This window comes from Lygodium microphyllum, chromosome 20, assembly GCF_053477565.2.
Source record: "Lygodium microphyllum isolate KBCC chromosome 20, Lygodium_microphyllum_v1.1.10, whole genome shotgun sequence".
In the NCBI taxonomy this organism is placed as follows: domain Eukaryota; kingdom Viridiplantae; phylum Streptophyta; class Polypodiopsida; order Schizaeales; family Lygodiaceae; genus Lygodium; species Lygodium microphyllum.
Window position 1 is genome coordinate 64,335,057 of NC_141154.1, and position 24,304 is coordinate 64,359,360.

At 41.1% G+C, this 24,304-nt stretch overlaps 1 protein-coding gene across 2 annotated transcripts; it reads right to left on the minus strand.

Moving 5' to 3' along the window:
• Positions 1–832: 832 nt before the first annotated feature.
• Positions 833–24,304, minus strand: LOC148018957 (uncharacterized). 2 transcript variants are annotated; one of them, XM_087701456.1, is made up of 4 exons: positions 24,148–24,304; positions 23,208–23,620; positions 23,009–23,116; positions 833–1,413 (listed from the first exon to the last, which is right to left on the minus strand). In XM_087701456.1, exons 2-4 carry the CDS (start codon positions 23,529–23,531, stop codon positions 1,102–1,104), a joined length of 744 nt encoding a protein of 247 aa, XP_087557582.1. In that variant the 5' UTR covers positions 23,532–23,620; positions 24,148–24,304; the 3' UTR covers positions 833–1,101. The 2 variants fall into 2 exon arrangements, with proteins under 2 accessions (XP_087557582.1, XP_087557583.1); XM_087701457.1 differs by having other exon boundaries at positions 24,071–24,198.

Below are 24,304 nucleotides of genomic sequence, written 5' to 3' on the forward strand. Positions count from 1 at the left end.
CTCTAAATTGTACTCTATGACTTGTTCACACCATATAGACAAGGAGATTATAATAAATCGCTAAAAATTGGCACTAATATGATCGAAACCGTGAATGTGCATGCACATGTGCAAGCCTGTTCACACTATACAGGAATATGATGTTACAATGAAGCACTAAATTTACACTTCAATCTGAATTGAAAAAGAGACCACATTCCTAAACTGGAGAACAAGAGCCCACCTCTCACTAAATACGAGACAAAGTTGGTGGAGTGGTACTTTCCAAGTTTTCTTTAAGAAATATTACTTCTTAAGTAAGCTAGCTAGCTCTCTTTAGCCTTGAAACGGAGAACAAGAGCCCACCTCTCACTAAATACAAGACATGGTTGGTGGAGTGGTACTTTCAAGCTTTCTTTAAGAAAGCTTTAAGAAAGCTTACTTCTTAAGTTAGCTCTCTCTTCAGTCTTGAGTTCCAAATTATCTGAATTTTCTCACATTTGACCTGTACCGCACGTGAAATCCAGGTAAAATGATATACATTTTCCTACTCTTGAAGTATTCAATTTCATACATTAAATCAAATTCCACCCCAAGGTGCTTGAGACCACAAGAATATGCTCCGCCAAATCTAGTAGGATGGGTGCAAAGGTAACTTGGAAGAAATTACACATTTGGGAGTTCAAGGGATTTCACCTATCTGTATGGGCAAAACTGAAACTTCGAGCTTCTATCTGGACAAAGGAGAAGAAAGGAATGGACTCAAAAGCTTGTTTTCAATGTCAAACCAAACTAGGCACTCGTCAACCATGTTTGCTGTAGTCAGTAGATGCTGTCAGTTAAGAGTCCAAAATCATGCATCTAAATCAGCCTTTTCTTTGGCTATATAAGCTACAGGAACAGTGAATCCAGGTAGAAAAAGATGCGTATGTCAAAAAGTCTTAGAAACCATGACATAGAAACCAACCACAAGAGGTTGTCATAAGCCTCGATAGATCATGTCAATGACAGACAGAACTTAAATGAACAAATAAAAGTATGAAACAACACAGCTGTTCAGAAAATCCAGTTTGACGTAGCCAAGCTCCTCCAATTCCTGCCAAATGTCTAGCACATGCAGCTCTAGATAAACTTGTTGTACTGACTTGTAAGTGAGTTTTTCAGATTACCGTACAAGTTGTACAAAGAGTACTGGTGAAGATGGTCAATCTCATACCAAGAATTCAAAACCCTGTCATGCTTATCATAACCTGAGAATGATGTTTGAAAGCTAAGGCTGCAATCAACAGTTCCTCCTAGTGTCTTGCAACTGCTCAAGGGTATTGCACAATCTTTATTATCAAGGCATTTAAATGCAGAATTCCCTTCACAAGAACTGCAACCATCACTTTTCCATAAAAGACTCTGCAGTCTCCCTTTACTAAAGTCCAAGACCTGTAAAAAACAATAAGTGTTTGATTTCACAGGATGCAATGTCAGATGGCAAGTAGTTACCTCCTACATATCACTTTCTGATTTGCTTTCTACTCCTAAACACACTTTTACCTCTATACCATACAGTTAGATGCTCATGTCAAGAACTTTTAAGCCTCGTGTCATAGGAAGCTCAGATTTCTTAACTACTACACAGAAATACATCAAAACGTGACTTTTCTAAACTCGTCCTACAATCTACAGAGCGCATAGGAAGACTTGAAAGACTGCCCAATAAATCTATTATCATCGATGAGCATTGAGGTTGTAATACTCTTGACACAATGTTGGATGAAAAATGAACTCGTCAAGCCTGTTACAACAAATGAGTGTGATTTTCATGGTGATGCACAGGTCTATAAGTTATGACAATTCCTGAAACATTGACAGGTATCATTTTTGCACCTGTTGATAAGCTAGAACCACAAGAACCACTAGGCCAATGCTCATAACTTATTATAAGCTAGAAACACGCAGTCAATGCTTATGGCTTGAGGTATCTAGCCATCACCACCCATGTTTTGAAACGAGTACTAATCCATGTTATTAAAGACTTGGACCACTTTCCATGAATAGGAAATGAGAGACCCTATCAATGTTTGCCTATGGCGTGGGAAGAGTATTTATTAAAACACCATTTTCTACAAAAAATGTGTATCTAGCATATGAGGAATTAGGAATATTCAAAAACATCTTCCATAATAAGTAATGGGACACCCTAACCTTGTCTATCAAAATCTTTACATGCCCAACCTTAATGGCCAAAATGCAAAGTGGGTGAAACTCATTCAAGAGTTTGAATTTGAAATATGCTTCCATAAATGCACAACTAAAAGAGGTGCAAATGCTTTTTATTGAATCTCCAAGCTCCATCCTTCATCAATTATGGAAACGTCAATTGACTTCTACCTTTCTCTTGTCAAAATGCTGCAATGTGGAAGCATATGACCGGACTAAAAGAAGACATGAACACAACACACACACACACACACACACACACAGAGTAGAATGCTAAAGACTGCAGTAAACTGAATACTGAATACAAAAGGCAGTATGTACAAGGGGCTGTGCGTGTATGAACAGCTGGAACATCTCTCTATCTGCATAAAACACAAGTGACGGAGAATAGGGAGCAGCCTGGCTAATATAGCCAAAAAGCTAAAAATAATGCAGTCCACCTGCAGACTGCTGCAAAACTGGCCGACCAGCCTGCCTACTGCCCATAACAGGCTGCCCACTGCCCAACCAGTCGGACCACTCTGCCTTGGAAACTGCCCATGCTGCCTTGAGACCTGCCCAACTGCTCCTGGTGCCCATCGCTGTTGTCCACTGTGCCCGTGCCTGAGCATGTGCCCATCTAGGAGGTGCCCAAACTGCTAACACCCCCTCTTAGATTCTGGATGCAGCATGCGGCTTAGGGATCTGGAATGCTGACAAAGAACAGCCTAAGGAAGTGCCTTGGTGAAAAATCTACCAAATTATCCTCTAACTTCCCGTACTCTACATTAATGGTCTAGTCCAAGATCTTCTCACAAATGAAGTGATACTTGATCTCTATGTGCTTCATCCTCACATGAAATACTAGATTTCGTGGCAAGGCTATGCAACTCTCATTATCACATAGAAGTTTGGTTATTGGTAGCTCAAGGCTTCAAGCAAACAAGCTCACCCAACAACCCCTGAATCCAAATGGCCTCACATGTGGTGGAAGATGCCACTTTGATACTCTGCCTCTATCAAAGAAAGGGCAACAATTGGCTGCTTCTTGCTACTCCAAGAAATAGTACCTATACCTCAAAGAAAGAAATAGTTGTAGCCATTCACCTAGCCAACCTACTTTGAGTCTGCAAATCTGAGTTTGTCCAACCTTGAAGCACCAAAGCTAAAGTCATTCGCTTGTGAATATCACGGGCCTAGTTTGAGTTTGCCAATCGGAATCTATTCAACCTCAAAGCACCAAAGCTGAATCACCTATACCTGTTGGAGAAAATAGGCCAAGGTCGGGGGTTCCCTTCAGGAACCATAGAATGTGCAAGGCAGCCCACCAATGAACTTTCTTGGGCTCACTCATGAACCTTGCAAGCAAACCAACTAGAAAGCACAAATCAATCCAAGTATTAAGGAGCCAAATCAATGACCCAATCTGAAACCAGCCTTCCTCCCTGGATAGGATGGTAAATAACTTGATTAAGCACTAATTACAGCAAGCATAAAATTTACGTAAACTGAAAATGCATACTTTACCACTTTAATCTTGGACATCGGATGCCCTATTGGCCCCAAACTTGGTGTCCCTTGCAATATTTCTTTATCTTATATTGCAAATGAAAGGACTACAACTGAAATCCTCTGATCTCCTTCGCTAATCCAAGTGCCTCTTGCTGTTAAAATTGACCAACAAGCCTCCAAACCAATTTGCCCCTTGGTTTGATTGGGGATTGGCCTTCACCTTGCTCCCTGAAAGACAAATTCAACCCCAAATTTGATGGCGAGCTGGCCTCTTGAATCTCCCTGAAATTCCTTAGTTTCAGCTATTGGAATTCAAGTCCTAGGTCCTCAATTTTGAGCGCACATCCTAAGGTGGCTATCAAACCCCTAATTTTTGTTGTAAATTAGGGTTTACAACGGAGATTGACTGAAATCTCTCAATTTCTTCCTCTAATGGCTCAAACTGTTGGAAAATGATGAGATAGCTAGGGGATGAGAGTGAATGCTATAGAGAAAGAAATTTCAGAGTTTCATCGCGAGAAATGCTGAAAAACTGTTGTTGCCCTACTCAAATAGCCATAGAACCTATCATCTATAGCTTAGGACCACCAGAAAGACTATTGCCCCCCTCCTATAGACTGTCATCTGCACCAAAAAGGACCTTGGGCTGATATCACTTGCTCCTAGAGGGCTCCAATTTGCTATCACTTGTTGTAGGACTAGTCCATGGGGTAGTTGCAAATCACATCAACAGCATCTTCTTGCTCTCTAACAACCTCCTCCTCTCTCGCAATGGCTAGAATAAACTTCCGCCAACCCCTAAATGCGTTTTTCCCACTTGCATGGGTAAGTTTTACTAAGTGGCAACTTTCTAATCCCATTTATTAGCATTATCCAACTTACAAAATTAATTTTAAAAATATTAATTTTAAAAATTGATTTTAGATTATTCTAGCGCTCAAAAAATCAATTTTACCAGCCAATAATTGAATTGACTAGGCCAATTTTGTCTTCCAAGTATCCCTAAGCAATTATTGACCCTTAGACTATCATTACTTAATCAATTAATGCCTAGTCTCTAATGTCACCGCTAACATTAGTGGCTAATAAATTGGTCTAGACCCAAACCTAACACCCAGTACCACCTAGTACTTGTCAGACATAACTTATTACAACTTTTACCTTGTATGCCCACTGTATCCTTGGGATCCTTGGCCTGTTACCATAAAATAACTACCATATGCATCACATGTGCTAAACAACCTTGCATATTTAATTAATATATTAATCAAATGTTATCGACAAAATTAGAGCATCTCAAAATTTCACTTCCCCGTGACACAATCAACCGCCGATATTAAAAAGCATCCACTGCCAATGAATCAACATGAGCCATAGCCTTCCAATTTGGATCCATACGAATAGAAAAAGTGCAACACTTTATTGTCTCAAAAAAAGTCAAGACCTCCTATACATACTGCTGTTGAGACCTCTCAATCTACCATATCTCATGACCTAGAAAGAAATGAAGAAGCCCCATGTCGATCATCTCAAACTTCTCATTAAGTGCCTCCTCACTCCATCATTTGGACATGATCTCCTATCAATATGAGATTGTCCACATAGAGTATAAACAAGACGCATCCTCTAGCTTAAGTATGGGTATAAAGATTTGGATCAAAGGTAGATCTCCAATACAACGACAATACCCCAACTCTCTAAGGAATGAATCAAACTTCTCATTCCATGCACGAGGAGCTATTTAAGGCCGTATAGAGCCTTCTTCAACCTACATACCTTACCATCTAAAGATGAGAATCCAAGAGGCTGCTTAACATAAATCTCCTCTTGCAAATCACCATGTAAGAAGATTGACTTGAAATCCACCTGGTACATCAACCATCTCTTATGGCTCCCTATGGCAAGACTTACCCAACTAGTAAGAGTGAACACAGAGAGAAGAGAGAGAGAGAGAAAAGGAGACAGTGTAAACGCAGAAAATCTATAGTGTAATATGCTATATAAGAGTGCAGAAAAATACAAGGGGACAGAGGTAATATCTGCGTATGTCTCCGACTTGATGACCTCAATCTTCGTCAGCCCAAGCATAGTCTGTCTCAGCCAACAAATCTCAAGATCAGAACTTGAAAATGAATGAATGCTGGAGTGTGCCACAAACCGGCTATAAATAGCCAAAAAATAGAAAATAACTTCACCAAGTCGGCTGCATTAAATGCAGCCAACTGTGCAGTAAAACTGTCCGACTGCAGGCTGCCACGTGGCACCTGTGCAGTCTACTGATGTGGCTGTTGACATGGCACTGCCGTACTCCACTGTCCAGAAAATGACTGTCTAACACCCCCTCTCAGATCCTGGACGGGTCAAAAGACTGAGGGATCTAGAATGTTGCCGAAGAAGACCCTGGGGAAGCGCCTTCGTAAACAACTCTGCAAGATTATCCTCCGTCTTGCAACACTCCACATCAATGGTCCCATTCAGAAGTTTCTCCCGAATGAAGTGATACTGGATCTCAATGTGCTTCGTCCGAGCATGGAATACAAGATTCCGTGCCAAGGCAATGCAACTTTCATTGTCGCGCCGCAGAAGAGTAGGACGAGGGCAGCCAAGCTCCTCCAACAATTTCCGAAGCCACACAACCTCACATGTGGTGGAAGACGCAACCCCATACTCCGCCTCAGTAGAAGAAAGGGCTACCGTGGGCTGCTTCTTGCTACTCCAAGAGATAACACTTGTATCGAAGGTAAAACAGTAGCCTGTAGTAGACCGTCGGTGGTCCACATCGCCAACCCAATCTGAGTCACTCTAACCTGCAAGAACCAAATCTGAAGCATCTATACCTGCAGGATAAGAAATCCCTAAGTCAAAGGTCCCCCTCAAATAACGAAGAATCCTCAGGGCAGCCTACCAATGCACCTATTTGGGTTCAGTTATAAACCCTACCAAAAGACCCACAGCAAAACAAAGATCAACACGAGTGTTCAGAAGCCAAATCAAGGTCCAATCAATTGATGGTAGCGTGAAGCATCCATCACAGGAGAATCTTAGTGTGAAGTGGCCTTCCAATTCGGATCCATAGGAGTAGTAATGGGCCGACAAGTCTCCATCTCAAAAGTCACCAAGAGCTCCTGAATGTACCTCTGCTGAGAGATGAAAATGCCCCTTTGAGACTGATAAATCTCGTGACCCAAGAAGAAATGAAGAAGCCCCAAATCCGTCATCTCGAATGCCTGATGTAAAGCTATCTTGGTCTCTCGGACCTTCTTTGCATGATCCCCTATCAGAATCAAATCATCAACATATAACACAAACAACACACGACCAACCTCGGAAGTGTGCACATAAAGCTGCAGATCAGCCTTGGAGCACCGATATCCCAACTTCGACTGAAGAAACGAGTCGATCTTCTCGTTCCATGCACGCGGAGCCTGCTTGAGGCCATACAAGGCCTTCTTCAACCTGTAAACTTTTCCATCCGAGAATCCAAAGTCAAGAGGCTACTCAACATAGATCTCCTCCTGCAAGTCACCATTCAGAAAGGCTGGCCGCTGACTTCACATCCAGCTAATAGACAGGCCATCTCCTATGGCAAGCCAAGGCAAGAACAGCTCAAATAGTGGCCATACAAGCAATGGGGGCAAAAGTATGATGGAAATCAATGCCTAGGCGCTGAGCAAAACCTTTAGCAACAAGGCGAGCCTTGTGCTTGTCCAAAGAACCATCGCTAAGGTACTTGGTCTTGAAGACCCACTTGACACCAATCACCTTCTTGTGAGAGAGACGAGGCACAAGAGACCAAGTGCCATTCCTCTCAATAGCCTCCAACTCAACTTCCATGGCCTTCCGCCAATGATCAAACTGCAAAGCCTCCTTCATTGAAGTGGCTCACGATCCTGCATAACACGGGTCAGCAAACAATAGTTGGAGCAAAAAAGCTTCAAAGAATGTGCATGGTTCCTCCGTAACCTCCGCGGTCCATCCTGTGGTTCCCACTCCTCAGGGACCCCCTCGATCCCTAAATCTCGAAGTGTGTCACGGGCCCAACCAAGAGAAGGACGAATCTCTCCCCGTCGCTCTCCATCTTCTGAAGATTTAGGAACATGCCCTCGCTGCTTTGGGGTGGGACGCATTGGGATAAATAAACACAATGGCTGGCCTAACCTTTCGGCTCAGTTTTGGGCCTAAGAGGGGATGTTGAGCTAAAACATGCATTACTTGCTGATTAGCCTCTTAACAACCCCAAAATACACTCAAAAATGCTCTTTTAGAGTAAAAACCCTAAAACGGGGAGCGATTCGAGAGAGTTCAGTGGAAACCCTAATTTTTGAAGCCCCCTTCCACATCTATAAATAGACAAGCTGCCCTCATTCAATCATTATTCTGTTTGTACGGGTTTCTTACTCTCTAGTGCACATTTCAGCCATCAGTCTACCTCCACGTGGCTGTCCAGCCCTCGCGACTTCTGCTACCTCTCCCTCCAGCCTCGCAATGCCCTGGCGCCTTCTTCCAACTGTCGCCCACTATCAGGCGTCATCTCCCGGGCTGCATTTGGCCTCTAGCTGGCATCGCCAGCATCTCCAACATTAGGCGACATCCTACAACCTGTGTTTGCATCCTTCTAGAGCCACCTGGTGTCATCTCTCCGCTCTGCAGCTGTCGCCTCTATCTCTGGCAACCCTGGTATCAGCATTTTGCAGTTTCCTCTCTCTTCACTCTCCGACTGGTGGTCACAGACTTGGGATCCATCTCCGGTGGACGTCACACTCCGAAATTGCTCTATCCTAGAGCACATTGTACACTCTTACATTCATTTAAAGCATTTATTCCCTTTAGAGTTGTCTTCTCTCTCTCCCTTCTTCTGTTTGTGTTTGAGTTTTTGAGTTTTGCGTTTAGGGTTTGAGTTTTGCCCTCTATGTCTGTGTCTGTCTCTTTGTGTTTCTGTCATGGTCGTACACTCTATGTGTCCTCAGTGCAAACCCTAGCAGTTTTCTTCACACTACCCATAGAATTGGCAAATTCCCCTACAGTGCCGATGTGGTAGAAGCACAGGAAGATCAATCACCAAAGGGTAGCAAGTTCAAGGACTTTTGAAAAGCCTCAAACTTCTCACGAGGAAGTGCTTTGGCAAAAATGTCAACAACATTCTCTTGTGTAGGGACATGCATCAAACCAATCTCTCCTTCATAGCATCTCTCTTTAACATAATGGTAATGTATCCCAATGAGTTTCGTGCAAGTATGAAACATAGGATTCTATGCCACAACAATAGCTCTCTAACTATCATAAAGAATGGGTGTAGGACCCTCCAAAGAAATTTATAAATCAACCAACAATCTATACAACCATATACATTCCACTATTATGGTGAAGGCTGCCTTGTACTCAGCCTCACAAGATGAGGTAGCCTTTGTAGGCTATTTCTTACTTAGCCATGAAATGCATGAGCGGCCCAAAAAGAAACAGCATCTACTAGTAGACTACCTAGTGTCTGCTTCACCAACCCAATCTGAATCACTATAAACTTGTAGATACAAGTCTCCCTCCCTCAGAAATAATAATGCATGTGATTGAGCACCCTGCAGATATTTGAAGATCCGCTTAATAACTTGCCAATGTATGGTCCGTGGGCTGTGCATATACCTACTCACCTGAGATATGGCATATTGAGTGTCAAGGCGTGTGGTGCAAAGGTAAATAAAACAGCCAACAGCTTGTTTGTAAATTGCAACATGAGACGCCCCTTCACCGTCTGTTGGCTCTATGGGAGTGAGTCTGTAGATACAATAGAGGTATCGGGAATTATTTCATCAATATTAGCAATGCTTCATGATGTCCTTGCCACATACAATGAATCAAGCTTATCCCAAGCATCCTTGGCCATTCTGCACAACCGAATGCAAGATAACTTGTCTCTAGCACAAGAGTTCAATCAAAGCATGAGCTTGGGCAGCATTCTATGTAGCCGAGTTGTAGGCCTAATTTCTGAACTATATACATAACCCCAAAGCTGTTTGGCAACAAAAACATGCTCCTTCATGTATGCCCACATGGGATAATTAGTGCCATCCAATCTATCAGAGTCCCCAAACACATTGAACAAATCATTTTTCTCTACCACCTGCTCGCTGAAATTGCTAGTATTCGTAGCCAACGGCTGTCCAAAGTATAAATGCAAGAGCAACACAAAAAGAAAGTAAAGAAAAGGCCAAAAACTTATAATTTTTTGCAAAATTGATGATGGCGATGAAGAATTTGCAGTTGGAAAGGCTCCAATGTGCACGAAGGTCAACTAGAAGGTGTGATTGGCCTCAATGTCGATTAAATTGGGGGAATTTCACAAAAGCCCTAAATTTCAATTATGAAATTTATGAAATTTTGTCTAATTGTTACTCTAAAGAGAAAAAGGTCCAAATTTTTGAAAACATCATATGCAAATATTCGAATTTGATGAAGAAATCTGTAGAATTGATTGAAGTCCCCAAAGGTGAGAGACAAATTTTGGCTCACTAGATGGGATTCAAGCAAATCCCCCAATTTTGCCTTGAATTGTGCTTAGGTGGAGGTGTTGGTGTAAACAACGGCCTGATAAGCCCAATATTAATTAACTTCTAAAGTATTAATGTTAAACTTTAATTGAAGACTTATCGGGTGTCAAAGGGAACACATGCAGAGCTATCGAGAGCAATTTGATGTAGCCACCTCGGGATTCATGCCAACAGGAGAAGGCATCGTATACTCAAGTCAACATCTGCAATTTGTTGTATTGTTAGGGGTTTCAGATGCTTAGCCATCCATTGAAAATTTGGGACAGCATTTGGCCAATTGGGGTCCAATTAGAGCAAGTCACGTGTGAAAATCAAGGGGCAAATTGCCCAATTAGTTGCTGATTGTTGGACCAGCAAGGGGCTTTTGGATTAGCCAAGGAGATTGTGGAATATCTGCTTGTAATCAATCCATTGGCAATTGAAGTTAAAGAAATATCAAAAGGGGCGCCGATTTTGGGGCCAAGAGTATGTACAATGTCCAACATTATTAAGGTAAATTGTGCATTTCAATTTATGTTTATTTGTTGTTTGCTAGAATTAAGTGCTTTCAAAGGAACAATGATGATGTTTACAGTTTAGCTTTAGACATTTCAGGCATTTATTCTTTGTATTGTAATTAAAAACATTTGTAACTTCATCCGCACTGTTAGGATAACATGATTGTAAAAGAGCACTAGGACAAGTGAACAATTCCCTTGCGAGGGCATTGTCCAGTGGCAACGTTGCATCGCATTTTACACGAGTATGAAATCTTGCATACCCCATGCATTGGCATTTTGTTCATGCAAACATGCATATGTGCACATTTATCCCTTTTCGGTCTTTTATGAGTGGTCAACTGTCAATCCCCGTGCTTGCTTGCTTGCTTTGCTTGTCTTGCTAAGCTCACCATTATCTTTTTTAACCTCCCTACATATTCTCCATATGATTGGCACACACACACTTCAGTATCCCTAGGCACTTATCCTAGTAGTATGTGGGATTGCTTTGCTTGTTGTATGAAGGTAGTGGGGCCATCCATCCTTATTTTCCTGTACTTCAGAATATAGTGACTCAATAAACCCTAATTTGGGTACCCCAAACTTTCTATGAATAGGCATGCAACCCACCACTCTCTCTTAACCTCGTTTTTGTAGATTTCAAGTCTTTCAGCTTGCTACCCACACCCCAAACGCAGAGGACATCATGGTCCAACCTGGTCATTGCTATCTATAGCAATTTGGCGCGCCTATTTCTAGCCGACCACACATTGTTTGGAGCTGATTTTAGTCTACTGACTACTACTATTGGTCTCCTCACCTATGTTTTTAGTCTTTCTCTCTCCTCACCTACGTTTTTAGTACTTCTCCCTTCTGCACTGCTGTCTGCATCAAATACCTTCCCTAGCTATGTTTGCTGGTGCTCGACATCGAAGGCTACCTTGTTACGTTTCATGCTATTCAAAGTACAACTGAAACCAACTTTCTTTCTGTGGATGGGTGGTAAATCCCTCATTACAACTTAATCACAGCATCAAACAATAAATGCAAATCTGAAAATACAAATTTATCTATTGATCTTGGACAATGCACACCGGATTGGCCCCAAAATCGACGCCCCTTTCGGTATTGCTTTAGCTTTATTGAAGAAGAAGTTGATTTACAATGGGATTCTCCCGATCCCCTTCGCAATCCCAACTCCCCTTGCTGTCCAAAGTGACCAGCAAGTCTTCAATCTGATTTGCCCCTTGATTCGGGCACTTAATTGGCCTTCACCCACTTCATAGACGATGAAAATGCCCCAAATTCAATGGCCGGCTAGTCTCCACCTGAATTTAGCTGAAATTCACCTTCAGCCCTGGAAAATCCAAGTCTTGGGGCTTTCTATTTCTAGCATGCCTCCTGAGGCTACTGCTAAACCCTAATTTCTACTGTAAATTAGAGTTTACAGCAAAGAAATTTGCAATTTCTCAGCCTCCAAGGGTCCAAATGTTGAGATCTACGAAGCAAGGCTGTGAAATGGTTGGAAGATGAGAGAGAAAGTTGTAAAGAGAGAACATTCTGTCACAACTCTATAGAAACAGAATTTGTATCCTTTTTCATTAATTTGTCTATATAATGATTTATTAAATTTGTTTCCTTTGCACTAATTAGATATAAAGAAAAGTGCATTGGAGCTGGCCACTGATGAGTGGTCATAGGTTATGGTGGATCCACGTGGTGGGTTAGAGAAAAGATAGTTCACACTTCCATCTATATGGCTCGATTGGGCGCCTGTGACGAGAACTCACGCATATCAAGGTTAAACTCACACACAGAAAGGATTGATGCCTTGAAGTATGGGCTAGATCCGCCAAAACAAACAGTTACAATCAACAAGATGACATGATCATGAAATGCTTGTACAATGTGCATGTGTGGGCTGAAAGCTTAAAATGCACATTTCCTTGCATAGAAAAGTCACATGAAGATTCTAATACCGTTTTTGCGATGTATACGGAAAAAGCTTTCATATGACACCCATATTGGGGGGGTCCCTAAATTTTAGGAGCCTCGAATTAGCCTAAAAATGCTAGTCTTAAAAAATAGAGATGTCATTCTAAAAATAATAAATTCTGTACTCTGACTCTGCTTACTAAATTTGGTTGTTTCTATTCGTGACAGTATTCTGCCCAAAAAGGAAGGCCATAGAGAAGAGACAAGTGTCAAGACACTTGTCACACAAGTTTCCAAGTGTCCCACCACTTGTCACATCTCATGACATGTGGCTGGACACTTGTCTTGTGCTACTCCACTTTCCCCTTTTGTACTAGCTCTTCCCTCTCTTATAAATAAGAGCTCGTTTTTCTTCATTCAGCATCATTTTTCTTTGCTGTAAACTCATATACAATACCCACAAATAGCCAGAAACTGGCCCTATCCATCCCCATCATCACCCCCCGCTTCTCCATTATCAAATTCCTCCATATTCCGTCTTCTATCACTGCTGTTTTACAAGACAGCAAGCCTGTAAATTCATTACAGCACCTCCTTCTCGAGCTCTTTCTTCCATTTTAGCAACAAGAAGCAAGCCCTATCCATGTACTGCTAATCAACGATGAAGAAAGGTTGATTTCCCCTCTTTCTTCTCTCATACTGTAAAGAAATCAGTTCTTATCATTGCATAATAGATAATGCATGTGTGTTTGTACATCTTTGCACGATCTTGTGAGAGTGAGAATTACTTCTCCTCACTCTCAGGTTGATTGTAACTCAGCCCTTCCCTAAGGGACCTGGGTTGAGCAGAAATACATTCCTTCGGGGGGGGGGGGGGGGGGGGGGGGGGGGGGGGGGGGGGGTTTGGTTTTGGGTTGCCCATCTTCAATCCTTAATCTTGTCTCCATTACTTTTACATTTTCATGGCTGTAATTTTGTGAGTAGTTTTCATTTTCAGCTTTAAGTGTTCATTCTCTTTTATATTAAATCTCGAAAACAAGTGAATATCATAATTGTTAAGTATACTACGTTGTTCGGGGCATTTACACATTCAGAGTTTTGTCACAAAGAATGTCCGAAAATCAGTCAAAAGTAGTTGTTGCCCTGCCACAACGGCATTAAATGCTGCCGTCTACAGCTGAGACATCCAAATCAGCTATCACCTTGAACCTGGATGCAATCGCCCAACTGTGGAAGGTCTAAATCTACAATCACCTCCTCAAAACTCACTCGTGGCTAGCTACAATGGCGGAAAATAAGCTAGCCATGGCTGCTCACAGCTCTTCCACATTTACTACAACAAGAATTATCTCATTTTTCCTGTTCTTCAACCTTTTACCAGCCTGTATGGGCAAGTTTGCCAAGTGGCAACCTTCCCAAATGGTTTTTTCAACACTATCCATCATTAAATATTAATTTTCAGCCTTTAATTACTAAAAATTAATCTAATAATTATTTCGGTGTCCAGAAAAACAATCTGACTCGCCAATAATTAAATTGGCTAGGCATCTTCCACTCTCGAGTCTCTCTGTGCCATCTTTGACCATTAGATCGGCGTTAGGTACCATTAAACACCACATCTCTAGTGTCACTAGTGTCACCAGGTGACACTTATGGCCAAATGAATGACCTAGGCCAACAATTGATACTAGATACCACCAAGTACTTACGCAACATAACTTATAACAACTTTTACCTTCGACATCCCGTGATTTTCTGGAGTCCCGAGCTCATAAATTTACTTTAACCCCAGCTACACCTCACATGTGCAACATGTGGTTAAAAATTAATCCACATGTTAAGTGAGGTTTCAAAAATACATGTCCTCATGACAAAAACACACTCTCTAGCTCATTACCCCTACTCTAGGGCCTAATCCTTGAGATAGAAGAGTTTGTCATATAGTATTCACTCTCTACACTGTGTGTTTGTTGCATGAGTATTGTATATCCAGCAATCATTCATTTCATTATTATCTGTGTTCATTGTCTTTGAGTTACCCCAACCCTAACTGTGTCCTGTGTTATCAGTTTGTGCTTTGTCGTACGATTGGTTTTGTGTTTTTGTGTTTAGAGCATCTTGTCACACATTTTTCATCATAACAGACCATAGAGAATAATTATTGCCATTCAATCTATCCTCCTTGGATATAGATGTGAATACATCATTCTATCCCTCATTGGCCATGATAAATGTCACTGTTTCAAAGAACATTCAAGCAAGAGCCAAAGCTGGAACCACCTGGAAATCTGGAAATTTCCAAAAATTACAGCATGCACCATGTTGTAATTATCAAATCTGTGTCACACTTAATCAAAACAAACCAATGTACACATTCTCCAATGCACAAATAGTGCTCAACAATACAACCGATGCAAAAGCCCCAAAACTTTGATATCCAAAATGCACAATTTCAATCTATTTGCCCCATTAGCATTCGGAGATGCAGATTCATTACCAAGCATGCTACTTTGTGTCCCATACATCAAGCCAATGCTGCCATACATAGGGTTTTGCACATTTCCGGCCATACCCGAATACATTAGGCCTTGCACACCATGCATTAGCTATTGCATATCATAGGGATTTGTGCCATGCATTCATGTATGCCATCCCTATCCAACCATATCATGGAAAATCATACTACCATCAAAGTATCCTAGTTGCCCCATCACAGTATTCATGCTTGGCTATCCAAAATCCATTGGATTGGCACTTCCATGATAATGGCCTTGCATTTGCATTCCTTGGCCCATAGGTACCAACTGTGTTACTTCATTAGCATCTTTGGGAGCTTCAAGTGAAAATTTCAGCATTACCTTCGATGCACCTTGTTATCCCAAAGGTGTGGAAGATGACTTTTTCTTCTTACCCTTGTTATCCTTATTCAGAGCATTCGAAAATCGAGTAAATTGAGGATCCTTTGCTAATTCAGCAAAGAGATTTGATGTTGTCCTCATCCGATTCTTGAACCGGTCATCAAATTCCTCTTCACTTTTCTAGTCATCAATCTCATTATGCCTTAAAGGCCCTGCATCTTGCCCAATAACAACATTTTTAGCCTACTGTCCATGATCTAAGCCTTGACCAAGATCAAGCATTGCATTTCCTTCTTCCCCATGTCACTGTCCATACTGAGAGGCATCATCACTACTTGATTCCATCTCACTGTATAAAGAGATATTGTTGTAATTTCTCGGCTAACAGCAAAAATCAGTACTAGCACAAAGCTTTTGGCTTGCAACCAGGTGCCTCAGGCCCACCAAATCAAGGCATTAAAATGGTATCCCAGCAATGGAACCATGAAACCGACCTTCCTTCTCGGATAAGGTGGTAATTCCTTGATCAAACAAGCACTTAATTACAACAATCAGCAAATAAACATAAATTGAAATGCACAATTTACCTTAATAATCTTGGACATTGAACACCCTCTTGGCCTAAAACTACACCCCTTTCGGTAATTCTTTAACTTCAATTGCCAATGGATTAATTACAAGTTGAGATTCCATGAATCTCCTTGGCTAATCCAAAAGCCCCTTGCTAGTGCAACAATCAACAACAAATTGGGCAATTTGCCCCTTGATTTTCACCCAAGACTTGCTCTAATTAGACCCCAACAACTGACCAGATATTGTCCCAAATTTATAACGGATGGTTAGGTATTCGAAATCCCGGACAATACAACAAATTGTAGGTGCTGACTTCAGTATACAATGCCTTCTCTTGTTGGCACAAGTCTCGAGGTGGCTACTAAACAATAATTTCTAAAGAAATTTAGGGTTTATAGCAGAAATCCCTCTGTTGTCCACCAAATATAGATGAGATCTGCTCCAAATGCTACAATCTCCTGAGAATGGGCTATAATAGGTGAGAGTATGTCATAGAGAGAAAGTTCAAAATTTCACGTGGTAAAAACCCGAGAATCAGTCTACAGCCTGCACCAATCAGCATTTAATGTTTTCGCTTGCTGATTGGAGTCCTCCAATCTACTGCCGCCTACATTAAATGTTGTCACCAACAGCTCCTGGTGCCAAAATTGCTGTCATCTATTGTTCTTGACCTCCTCACTGCTGTCTACTGCCTCCAATGGCTGAGAATGGATCTGAATTCTGACCAGCAGCACCTTCTCCCTCTCTCCTAGGCTGAAAATAATCTGAGTGGCTGAGATCCAATGCAAAAAACGTTTTCTCAATTTGCATAGAAATTTTTGCGAAGTGGCAACCTTCTAAACCCATTTTTCAACATTATCCAACCATTAAATCAATTTTCAGAATTAAATATTTCCAAAAATTGATTTCAGCCCTTTTAACCTTACCCAAAATTAAATGTGCCCATCCATAATTAAATTGGCTAGGCCATTTGCAACCCGGAGTGGTCCCCAATCTCTGTTGACCCTTAGACTGGCATCAATTAATTAATGAATGTCAATCCCTAGTGTTACCACTAACACTTATCGGCCAAACAACTATCCTAGGGTTGAAACTAACACCAGCTGACCACCAAAACCCAATTGGCATAACTTATCACAACTTTTGCCTTTGATACCCACTGCATCCTCAGGATCCACCTGTTACCATGAAATAACCACCATGTGCATCACATGTGTTAAACAACCTTGCACATTTGATTAATAAATTAATCAAAAGTTATCGGCAAGATTAAAGCATTTTAAAATTTCACATCCCGTGATAATTCATGCGCTTTTTGAACCCCTTAAGGGAGTGCAGCAAAGGCAAAACCAGGAATTGTATTCAAGAGCTTCAAAACAACAAGATGCACCAAAGGAAGAACCAAGACAATAGCATGATGTTCCAAATGTGGATAGTGAGCATAAGTAAATGATGCCAATGGGGCAGCCAGGGTGCTTTGGTGATAGCACTAGTTTCCATGGTGTGGTGGGTCAAGAATTGCATATGGGGATGTATGGCACAAGTCATTCTGATATGCAACAACCAATAGGTGGTGTGCAAGGCCCACTGCATCCGGGTATGGCTAGTAATATGCATAACGCCATGTATAGCAACGTTGGCATGATGCTAGGGCACAAAATAGCTAGTTTGGCAATGCATATATGCAGCATACTCTACTTGGGACTCATAATATTAATGCTGGTCACGAAGACAAACGCAACTAGTAATACTTGCATGAGAAAAAATGCAGCTATTAATGCATGCAATGTATGGGAGAATGTATCTTGGTATGGCTGGTAGTATGCAAATTCCTATGCACAATCACATTACAATAGCCCAAAGTATGCAAATAAAAATGTTTCCTAATGCATTTGGTGCTCCTAGCGTATAGCTACACATGAGGGGCTAGTCAACTGGATACAATGTCACATCTACTTAAGTTGGAATTACAGCAATGTGAAAGTATAAAGCATCGCAATGCTCAAGAACAAAAGAGACTAGAACCCACTGGAGGTTTCGAGACAAGTAAAGTTAGAGGTAAAGTTTCCATGTGCTTCTTGGTAAAGCTTCAACATTGTTTCACCTATGAAGGAATGCAACTAGATGGAGGAGGGTGACCTGGCTGATCATCCTCAATATTACACTTTACCTTGATGTGTGTTTTAGTTAGAGCGAACTTTGGATTAGGCTCATTCAAGGTTCAATAGAGCATAGGTCTGGAATATTGCTTGATGCTCAAGAGAGAGGTTGCATCTTTACTCCCCCAGTTATCGACACCTCAGTTATGTAGCGGATCTCAAATGTACTTGGTTTGCATCCAAGCCCCACAATACTCTATGCAAACAATATATCTCTATGCTGGCAATATTTCTACCATTGGGATAACTATTCAATGTACTAATCACTGTGAGTCAATATGCATATGGTATGATTTGCACCTAGGCTCTGAAACTATACATTCGTAAGATTATTAATATATATGAAATACATGGAATATACTCTTGGATGTGATGGACATTTGCAAGCATGTATGGGATACATGGATGGTATATAATGTACATTTGCAGGTCATCCAAAAGAAGAGCAATTGCATAAGTTACATGTGGTTTGCAACTTATGTATACTTTACATGACTATCATGTGGTACATCATTGCTATGAGGTGTTGTTTATGCTCAATTTATGCACTGCAATTTCTTAGTGGTTAGAACAATGTTGGGTTTTCACATGTGGATGCGTTCTTTATGGTTCTAACAGTAGTTATGATCCATGGGCATGGATTGTAACTCATTTAAGTGACTGGAATCACATGCAGAGGGCATGAGCATGGTTAAGCAACAGGTGCACATGTTGTTTGACTATGATGCCAACATGTACTTCTAGTAGTAGCAACGAATGTGTTGGCACAATCAAGGATAATTACGGAGTGGTCTGTCATACAAGGACGTGAAATTGTATTGCTTTGCTTAGCATTTGATTAAAAGTAATCAAATGTGCTAATGTGACTTGCACATGTGAGGTGCAATTCCTAGTATCACATTTTGGCCTAAACCAATTTATTCACCACTAATGTTAATGGTAACATTAGAGACTAGGCATTAATTAATTAATTAATATCAATCTAAGGGCTACTAATTGCTTAGAGATACTTAGAAGACAAATTAGTCCCAATTTAATTATTAGCTAGTAAAATTTACTTTTTAAGCACTAAAATAATCATTAAGTTAGTTTTCAAAATTAATATTCTGAAAATTCATTTAATAAGCTGGATATAACACCGAAAAATGGGATTAGAAGACTGCCACTTGGCAAGACTTCCCAATGCAAGTGGAAAAAACGTTTTTGGGTTATGGAAGTCTATTCCAGCCATTGTGAGGGAGGAGGCTGTTAGAGAGCAAGGAGATACTGCTAATGTGATTTGCAACCACCAAGGATCAATCCTACAACAGGTGACAACAATTTGGAGCCCTTGAGGTGCAATTGACAACCGCCCAAGGTCCTACTCATGCAGATGACAACATACAAGAGGGGGCAACACCCTTTCTGGTAGTCCTAAGCTGTAAGTGACAACTTCCATGGCTACTGGAGCAAGGCAGCAGTTGTTTTTCAGCCTTTCTTGCAATGAAACTCTAAAATTTCTCTCTATAGCATTCTTTCTCATCCTACAACCATCTCTCAAGTTATATCAGAAAATCCAACCATTTGAAACATTAGAGGTGGAGATATTGGAAATCTCTGCTGTAAACCCTAATTTACAGCAAAAATTAGAGTTTGATAGCCGCCTCGGGATGCATGCTCATAATTAGGGCTGAATTTGTCTTTCAAGGAGCAAGGTAAAGGCAAATCCCCAACCAAACCAAGGGGCAAATTGGTTTGAAGGCTTACTTATCAATTTTGACAACGAGAGATACATGGATTAGCATAGGAGATCACAGAATCTCAGTTATATTCCATCCACTTGCAATAAAAGCTAAAGAAATATCACAAGGGACACTAGTTTTGGAGCCAACAAGCTATCCATTGTCCAAGATTTAAGTGGTAAAATGCACACTTTCAGTTTATTTGAATTATACGCTTGTTGTAATTATTGATAAATTAGGTCATTGCCACCCTCCTTAAGAAAGAAATACGGCTTCATCCCCCTGCAATCTTCAAGGCCAATCTGCACCATATTAGTTCTTAACAACACCACCTAATTCGCCTCCTAACAATTGTTGTCAATGTGTTTTCAATCGTAGCACTTGACCTGCTCGACATTACTAGCCATAGACCTATAATCTATCACGTATGCTTGCTATGCAATCCACCTATCGTGTATCTACTCAGTCATACCCTGCAGTCGCATCACGATGTCGCCTAACTGTCACCCTACCCTGATCGGTTGTGATACCTACGACATGTTGTGGATCTTCCACCATTGTGACCTGCAAATTGTCCCTTGTGCGCCGCCCACATCACCTTCTTTCAACCAACACACACAAGCTCCAACTACCACTTCAATAGCGTCACCTCAACATTCCTATGTGTTTACCAATTCCAGCCCCAAAGACTTTTGTGTTTTGGTTTCCAACTTGCTGCTCTTTCACTTTCAACATTATCTCAACTCTGACTCGTGGTTACAAACCACAAGATCCATCTATGATGGACATCACTCTCCAACTACCCCCATTGCTTTGCCTTTGTGAATTTTATACATTCTTACATTCATTAACAGCATTGATTCATTCACTTGAGAGTTCTCTCTCCTCTAATTGTGTTTTGTATTTTTGTATTTCTAGTGTTATTATCTCAGTTCTTGTACTTTAGTCATATTCATACATTTTGTGTTTTCTCAATGCAAAACCTAACATCACTTCACAGTAATTACAACTTTTGTCTTTGACACCCACTAACTTCTCAGTGTCCTTGGCCTATCATTGCAACATACCTAACTTACACATAACATGTGCACAACTTAATTAATGTCTAATCCAAGTGCTGGCAAAGATCGAAAATTCACATCGCCGTGACAATGTTATACATTTAAACATTAATTCATCTAATGACCTTGGTTGCTTGACATAGCCTTTCACCACATCTAGGATCTCGAAAGGCATGTTGGCAGACATGTGTCTTGTATGCCATTTCCTATTAGAGTGCAGCAATGAAAAAGCACATGCATAAGTTGAGACAAGGAGTGAGACACTAGGGCAGGCCCAAGGGCGGGGGGAAGGGAGACTCAAAGAATAATGTTGAATATGAAATCTAAAACAAAGTATGTACAAAAGAGGTTTTATTCCCTCAAATATATTTTTTTTACAACTACTTGTGTGCATTTTGAACATGTGGCACAAGAGCTATCTAGAATTGAGAAAATGCCCCTTTGCCTTACATAACTAGGTTTAGAAATGGAATTTTATGCCACAACAAAATTCCATGCCATGTGCCATGTATCACACACCTACATATGTGACTTGCCAAAATAGCAAAGTTCTAGCAAATGGGCCTAAGGACCTACTACCCATTCTTCAACATCTTGATTGTAAAGCTATGCAATCTATTTCTTCCTTCAAGCATGGAGAAGCCATCAAAATTGAAGACCACCTCATACTTGAACTTCCATAGTTGTACTATCACTTATAATTTGGATAAGACACAAAATCTCAAGTCAAAAATTCATGCTTCAATTGCAAAGTAAAGCATGACCCTTTAGTGTCATAATACCACAGCAATCGCATGAGAGACCCAAACATTCAACCATCTCTAACTAAACCACGAGCTATAGGATCAACACCTTAAAATATATCCAACCAAATATAGCTTATAGCAACAAATTTCCTCTAGGCTACCACCCTAACCTCCTCACACTCCTAGATGTGCTCCTTAGAGACTACTCAATTAATACCTCCCTACTAGCACCTTCCCTACAAAGGAAAAAGGCCTAGGGAAAAGCATCCACAAATACGCACTTTAGAGAGCGCTTAGTTTATGCCTCTCTCTACTAGCATTCTCTTCCCTGCAAGCCCTAGAAAAAATCACCCACCAAAAGGGCGTTATCACACTAAAAGGAGATCAAAGCCATAGCTCACTCATCTTGCTGACCTATTCCCAAAATACATATGACATCCTTCCCCTCTCCAAAAGAGCACAATCTTGAGCTTTAAAGACACAAAAACGTAGTCTGAATACTAAACACTTTCCACCCAACCATCGCAGTCACAGGAAGAACCTAAACACTCAACTGCATCCCACTAACCACAAGCAAGAGCATCATCACCTCAAGATTTACCAATACCTGGGCTCCAACTGACTTGTATGGTCCCAAAGCTCCTCTAGGCTACCATGTCTAAATCCTATATCTGTTGTTTGGACGATACTCATTCGATACCTCCCCTTATTGGCACCAAAGATAAACAAAAATCCTAGCTCACAATCTTGCCAGCCAGCCCCTTGTGTTTGCATAGCTCACTGCAAAGGTAGGGATCAACGAAGCAGCAACCACAGCAGAAGGCCACTAGCATATAGATTCCCTCTTCCTTGTTCCTACCCCCAACGTGATTAGTAACATGTGCATGAGTGTTCATCTCCTTGCTTATAGCTGTCACTGTGAGAAGCCATTAGCTGAGCACGGCCTTAAATTTTTGAGTTGTGTAAGCCCTTCCTCAGGAAGGTGACTGGATACTCTGTTCAATTTGATTCTATTCACCCAAGAAAAACTGTGCATGTTCTAGCACCTGTTCAGTACATTCACCATGCAAAGTGGCTTGGTTGTTTTCATAGCTTGCTATGGAGAGGCCATCAAAAGATCACTGCTAGAATGAGAGTTTCACTTCAGTGAGTGAGCATTTGTGCAGTATGAACTCCCCTATTGATTCCTATGTTCATACTCAAGTTGCACAGTGGACCAAGTAATATTTGCCCCTAAAAGCCAAGAAGAGTACCAATGTGAAACTTGTGATGATGTAACTTCTTGATATCACAGCATGAGGAGCAGAGACTGCAGCATAATGGCTTCCTGCAAAGGCTACCATTGATAGATCAGAATTCCCCTGCAAAACCAGCAAGGATATGGTTTAACATTCTGAGAACTTGGTTCTATCTGCTAAAAACACTGCTATTTAATACAAGCTAGAGGCATACCAGATTCAAGGTGCTAGCATTGATGGTGAGAAGACTAATCTGATCAACCTTTGGACGGAACAGAGAAAGTAAACCATTTGACAAACTCAAACGGCTGTCACAGGGTGACAATTGCACTCCGTTGTGAAAGAAAGAAGCATTTTGATTGAAAGCCAAGCCAAATGTGAACCCATCTCCAGTCTGTACAGTCGTATCTCTGCAGGGGCTAACCACTCTATTGGTATCATGTTCTGTGAATGTAATGAAATCAATACCCGATGCAGAGCATGCTAGCGATATTACAAAGACAGCTGCTGGCATGAAATGGCGGAGAAATGTATCCATTACGCCCAGCTGCTGTTTGATTGGCTGTGCCACAATCAAGAATCACCAGAAGACAGAGGGCAAATGGTTGGAAAACCCTAAAGCAATTCCTGCAGAGAAGACCCGAATGGTATATTAAAAGCTATCCTTCAAACTAAACAGCGAGGAATAATCAACGACAGAGGTTAGAACCAATCATCCGTCAAAACCTTCCTTTCATCACTAAACAGCAGGGAATAATCAAAACAATCTATGTTAGAAAGCAAGAAGTCATGTCAGATGTATCTGAAAATTCTGCAATCCCTTGGTGAGGAATAATGAACACAGGTTAGAGCCACCCTCCATTACTAAACATCAACGGATAATGGACGCAGGAAACACAGAGTGTATGAATGGTTGAAAGCAACAAATTCATGCCAAATGTGGCTGAAAACACTGCAATTCCTTGTTGACGACGAATGAGGGGAGAGAACAGCTAATGATCTGTCGATACGTTCGCTTCATTATAAACAGAAAGAAGAATCCAAACACTCGAAATTCATGTCAGATGTAGCTGAAACCTCTGCGATTGCCGGCTGATAAGAAGCATGGGAGATCAAAGACACGAGGAGCCTCGAGAGCAGAAACAAAGACGCACCTGAAACGAGGATGATGTGCATCAGATCGGGAGTTCTTCTCCTTCGTATTCGTGCAGACGACTCGGGAGCGCCTTTCACTGGAGTAGGCAGTGATTTTCCATGTCTTCTCCCGATATTGGTTGATTAGTAGAGAATATCGACTATATAGCCTGTAAA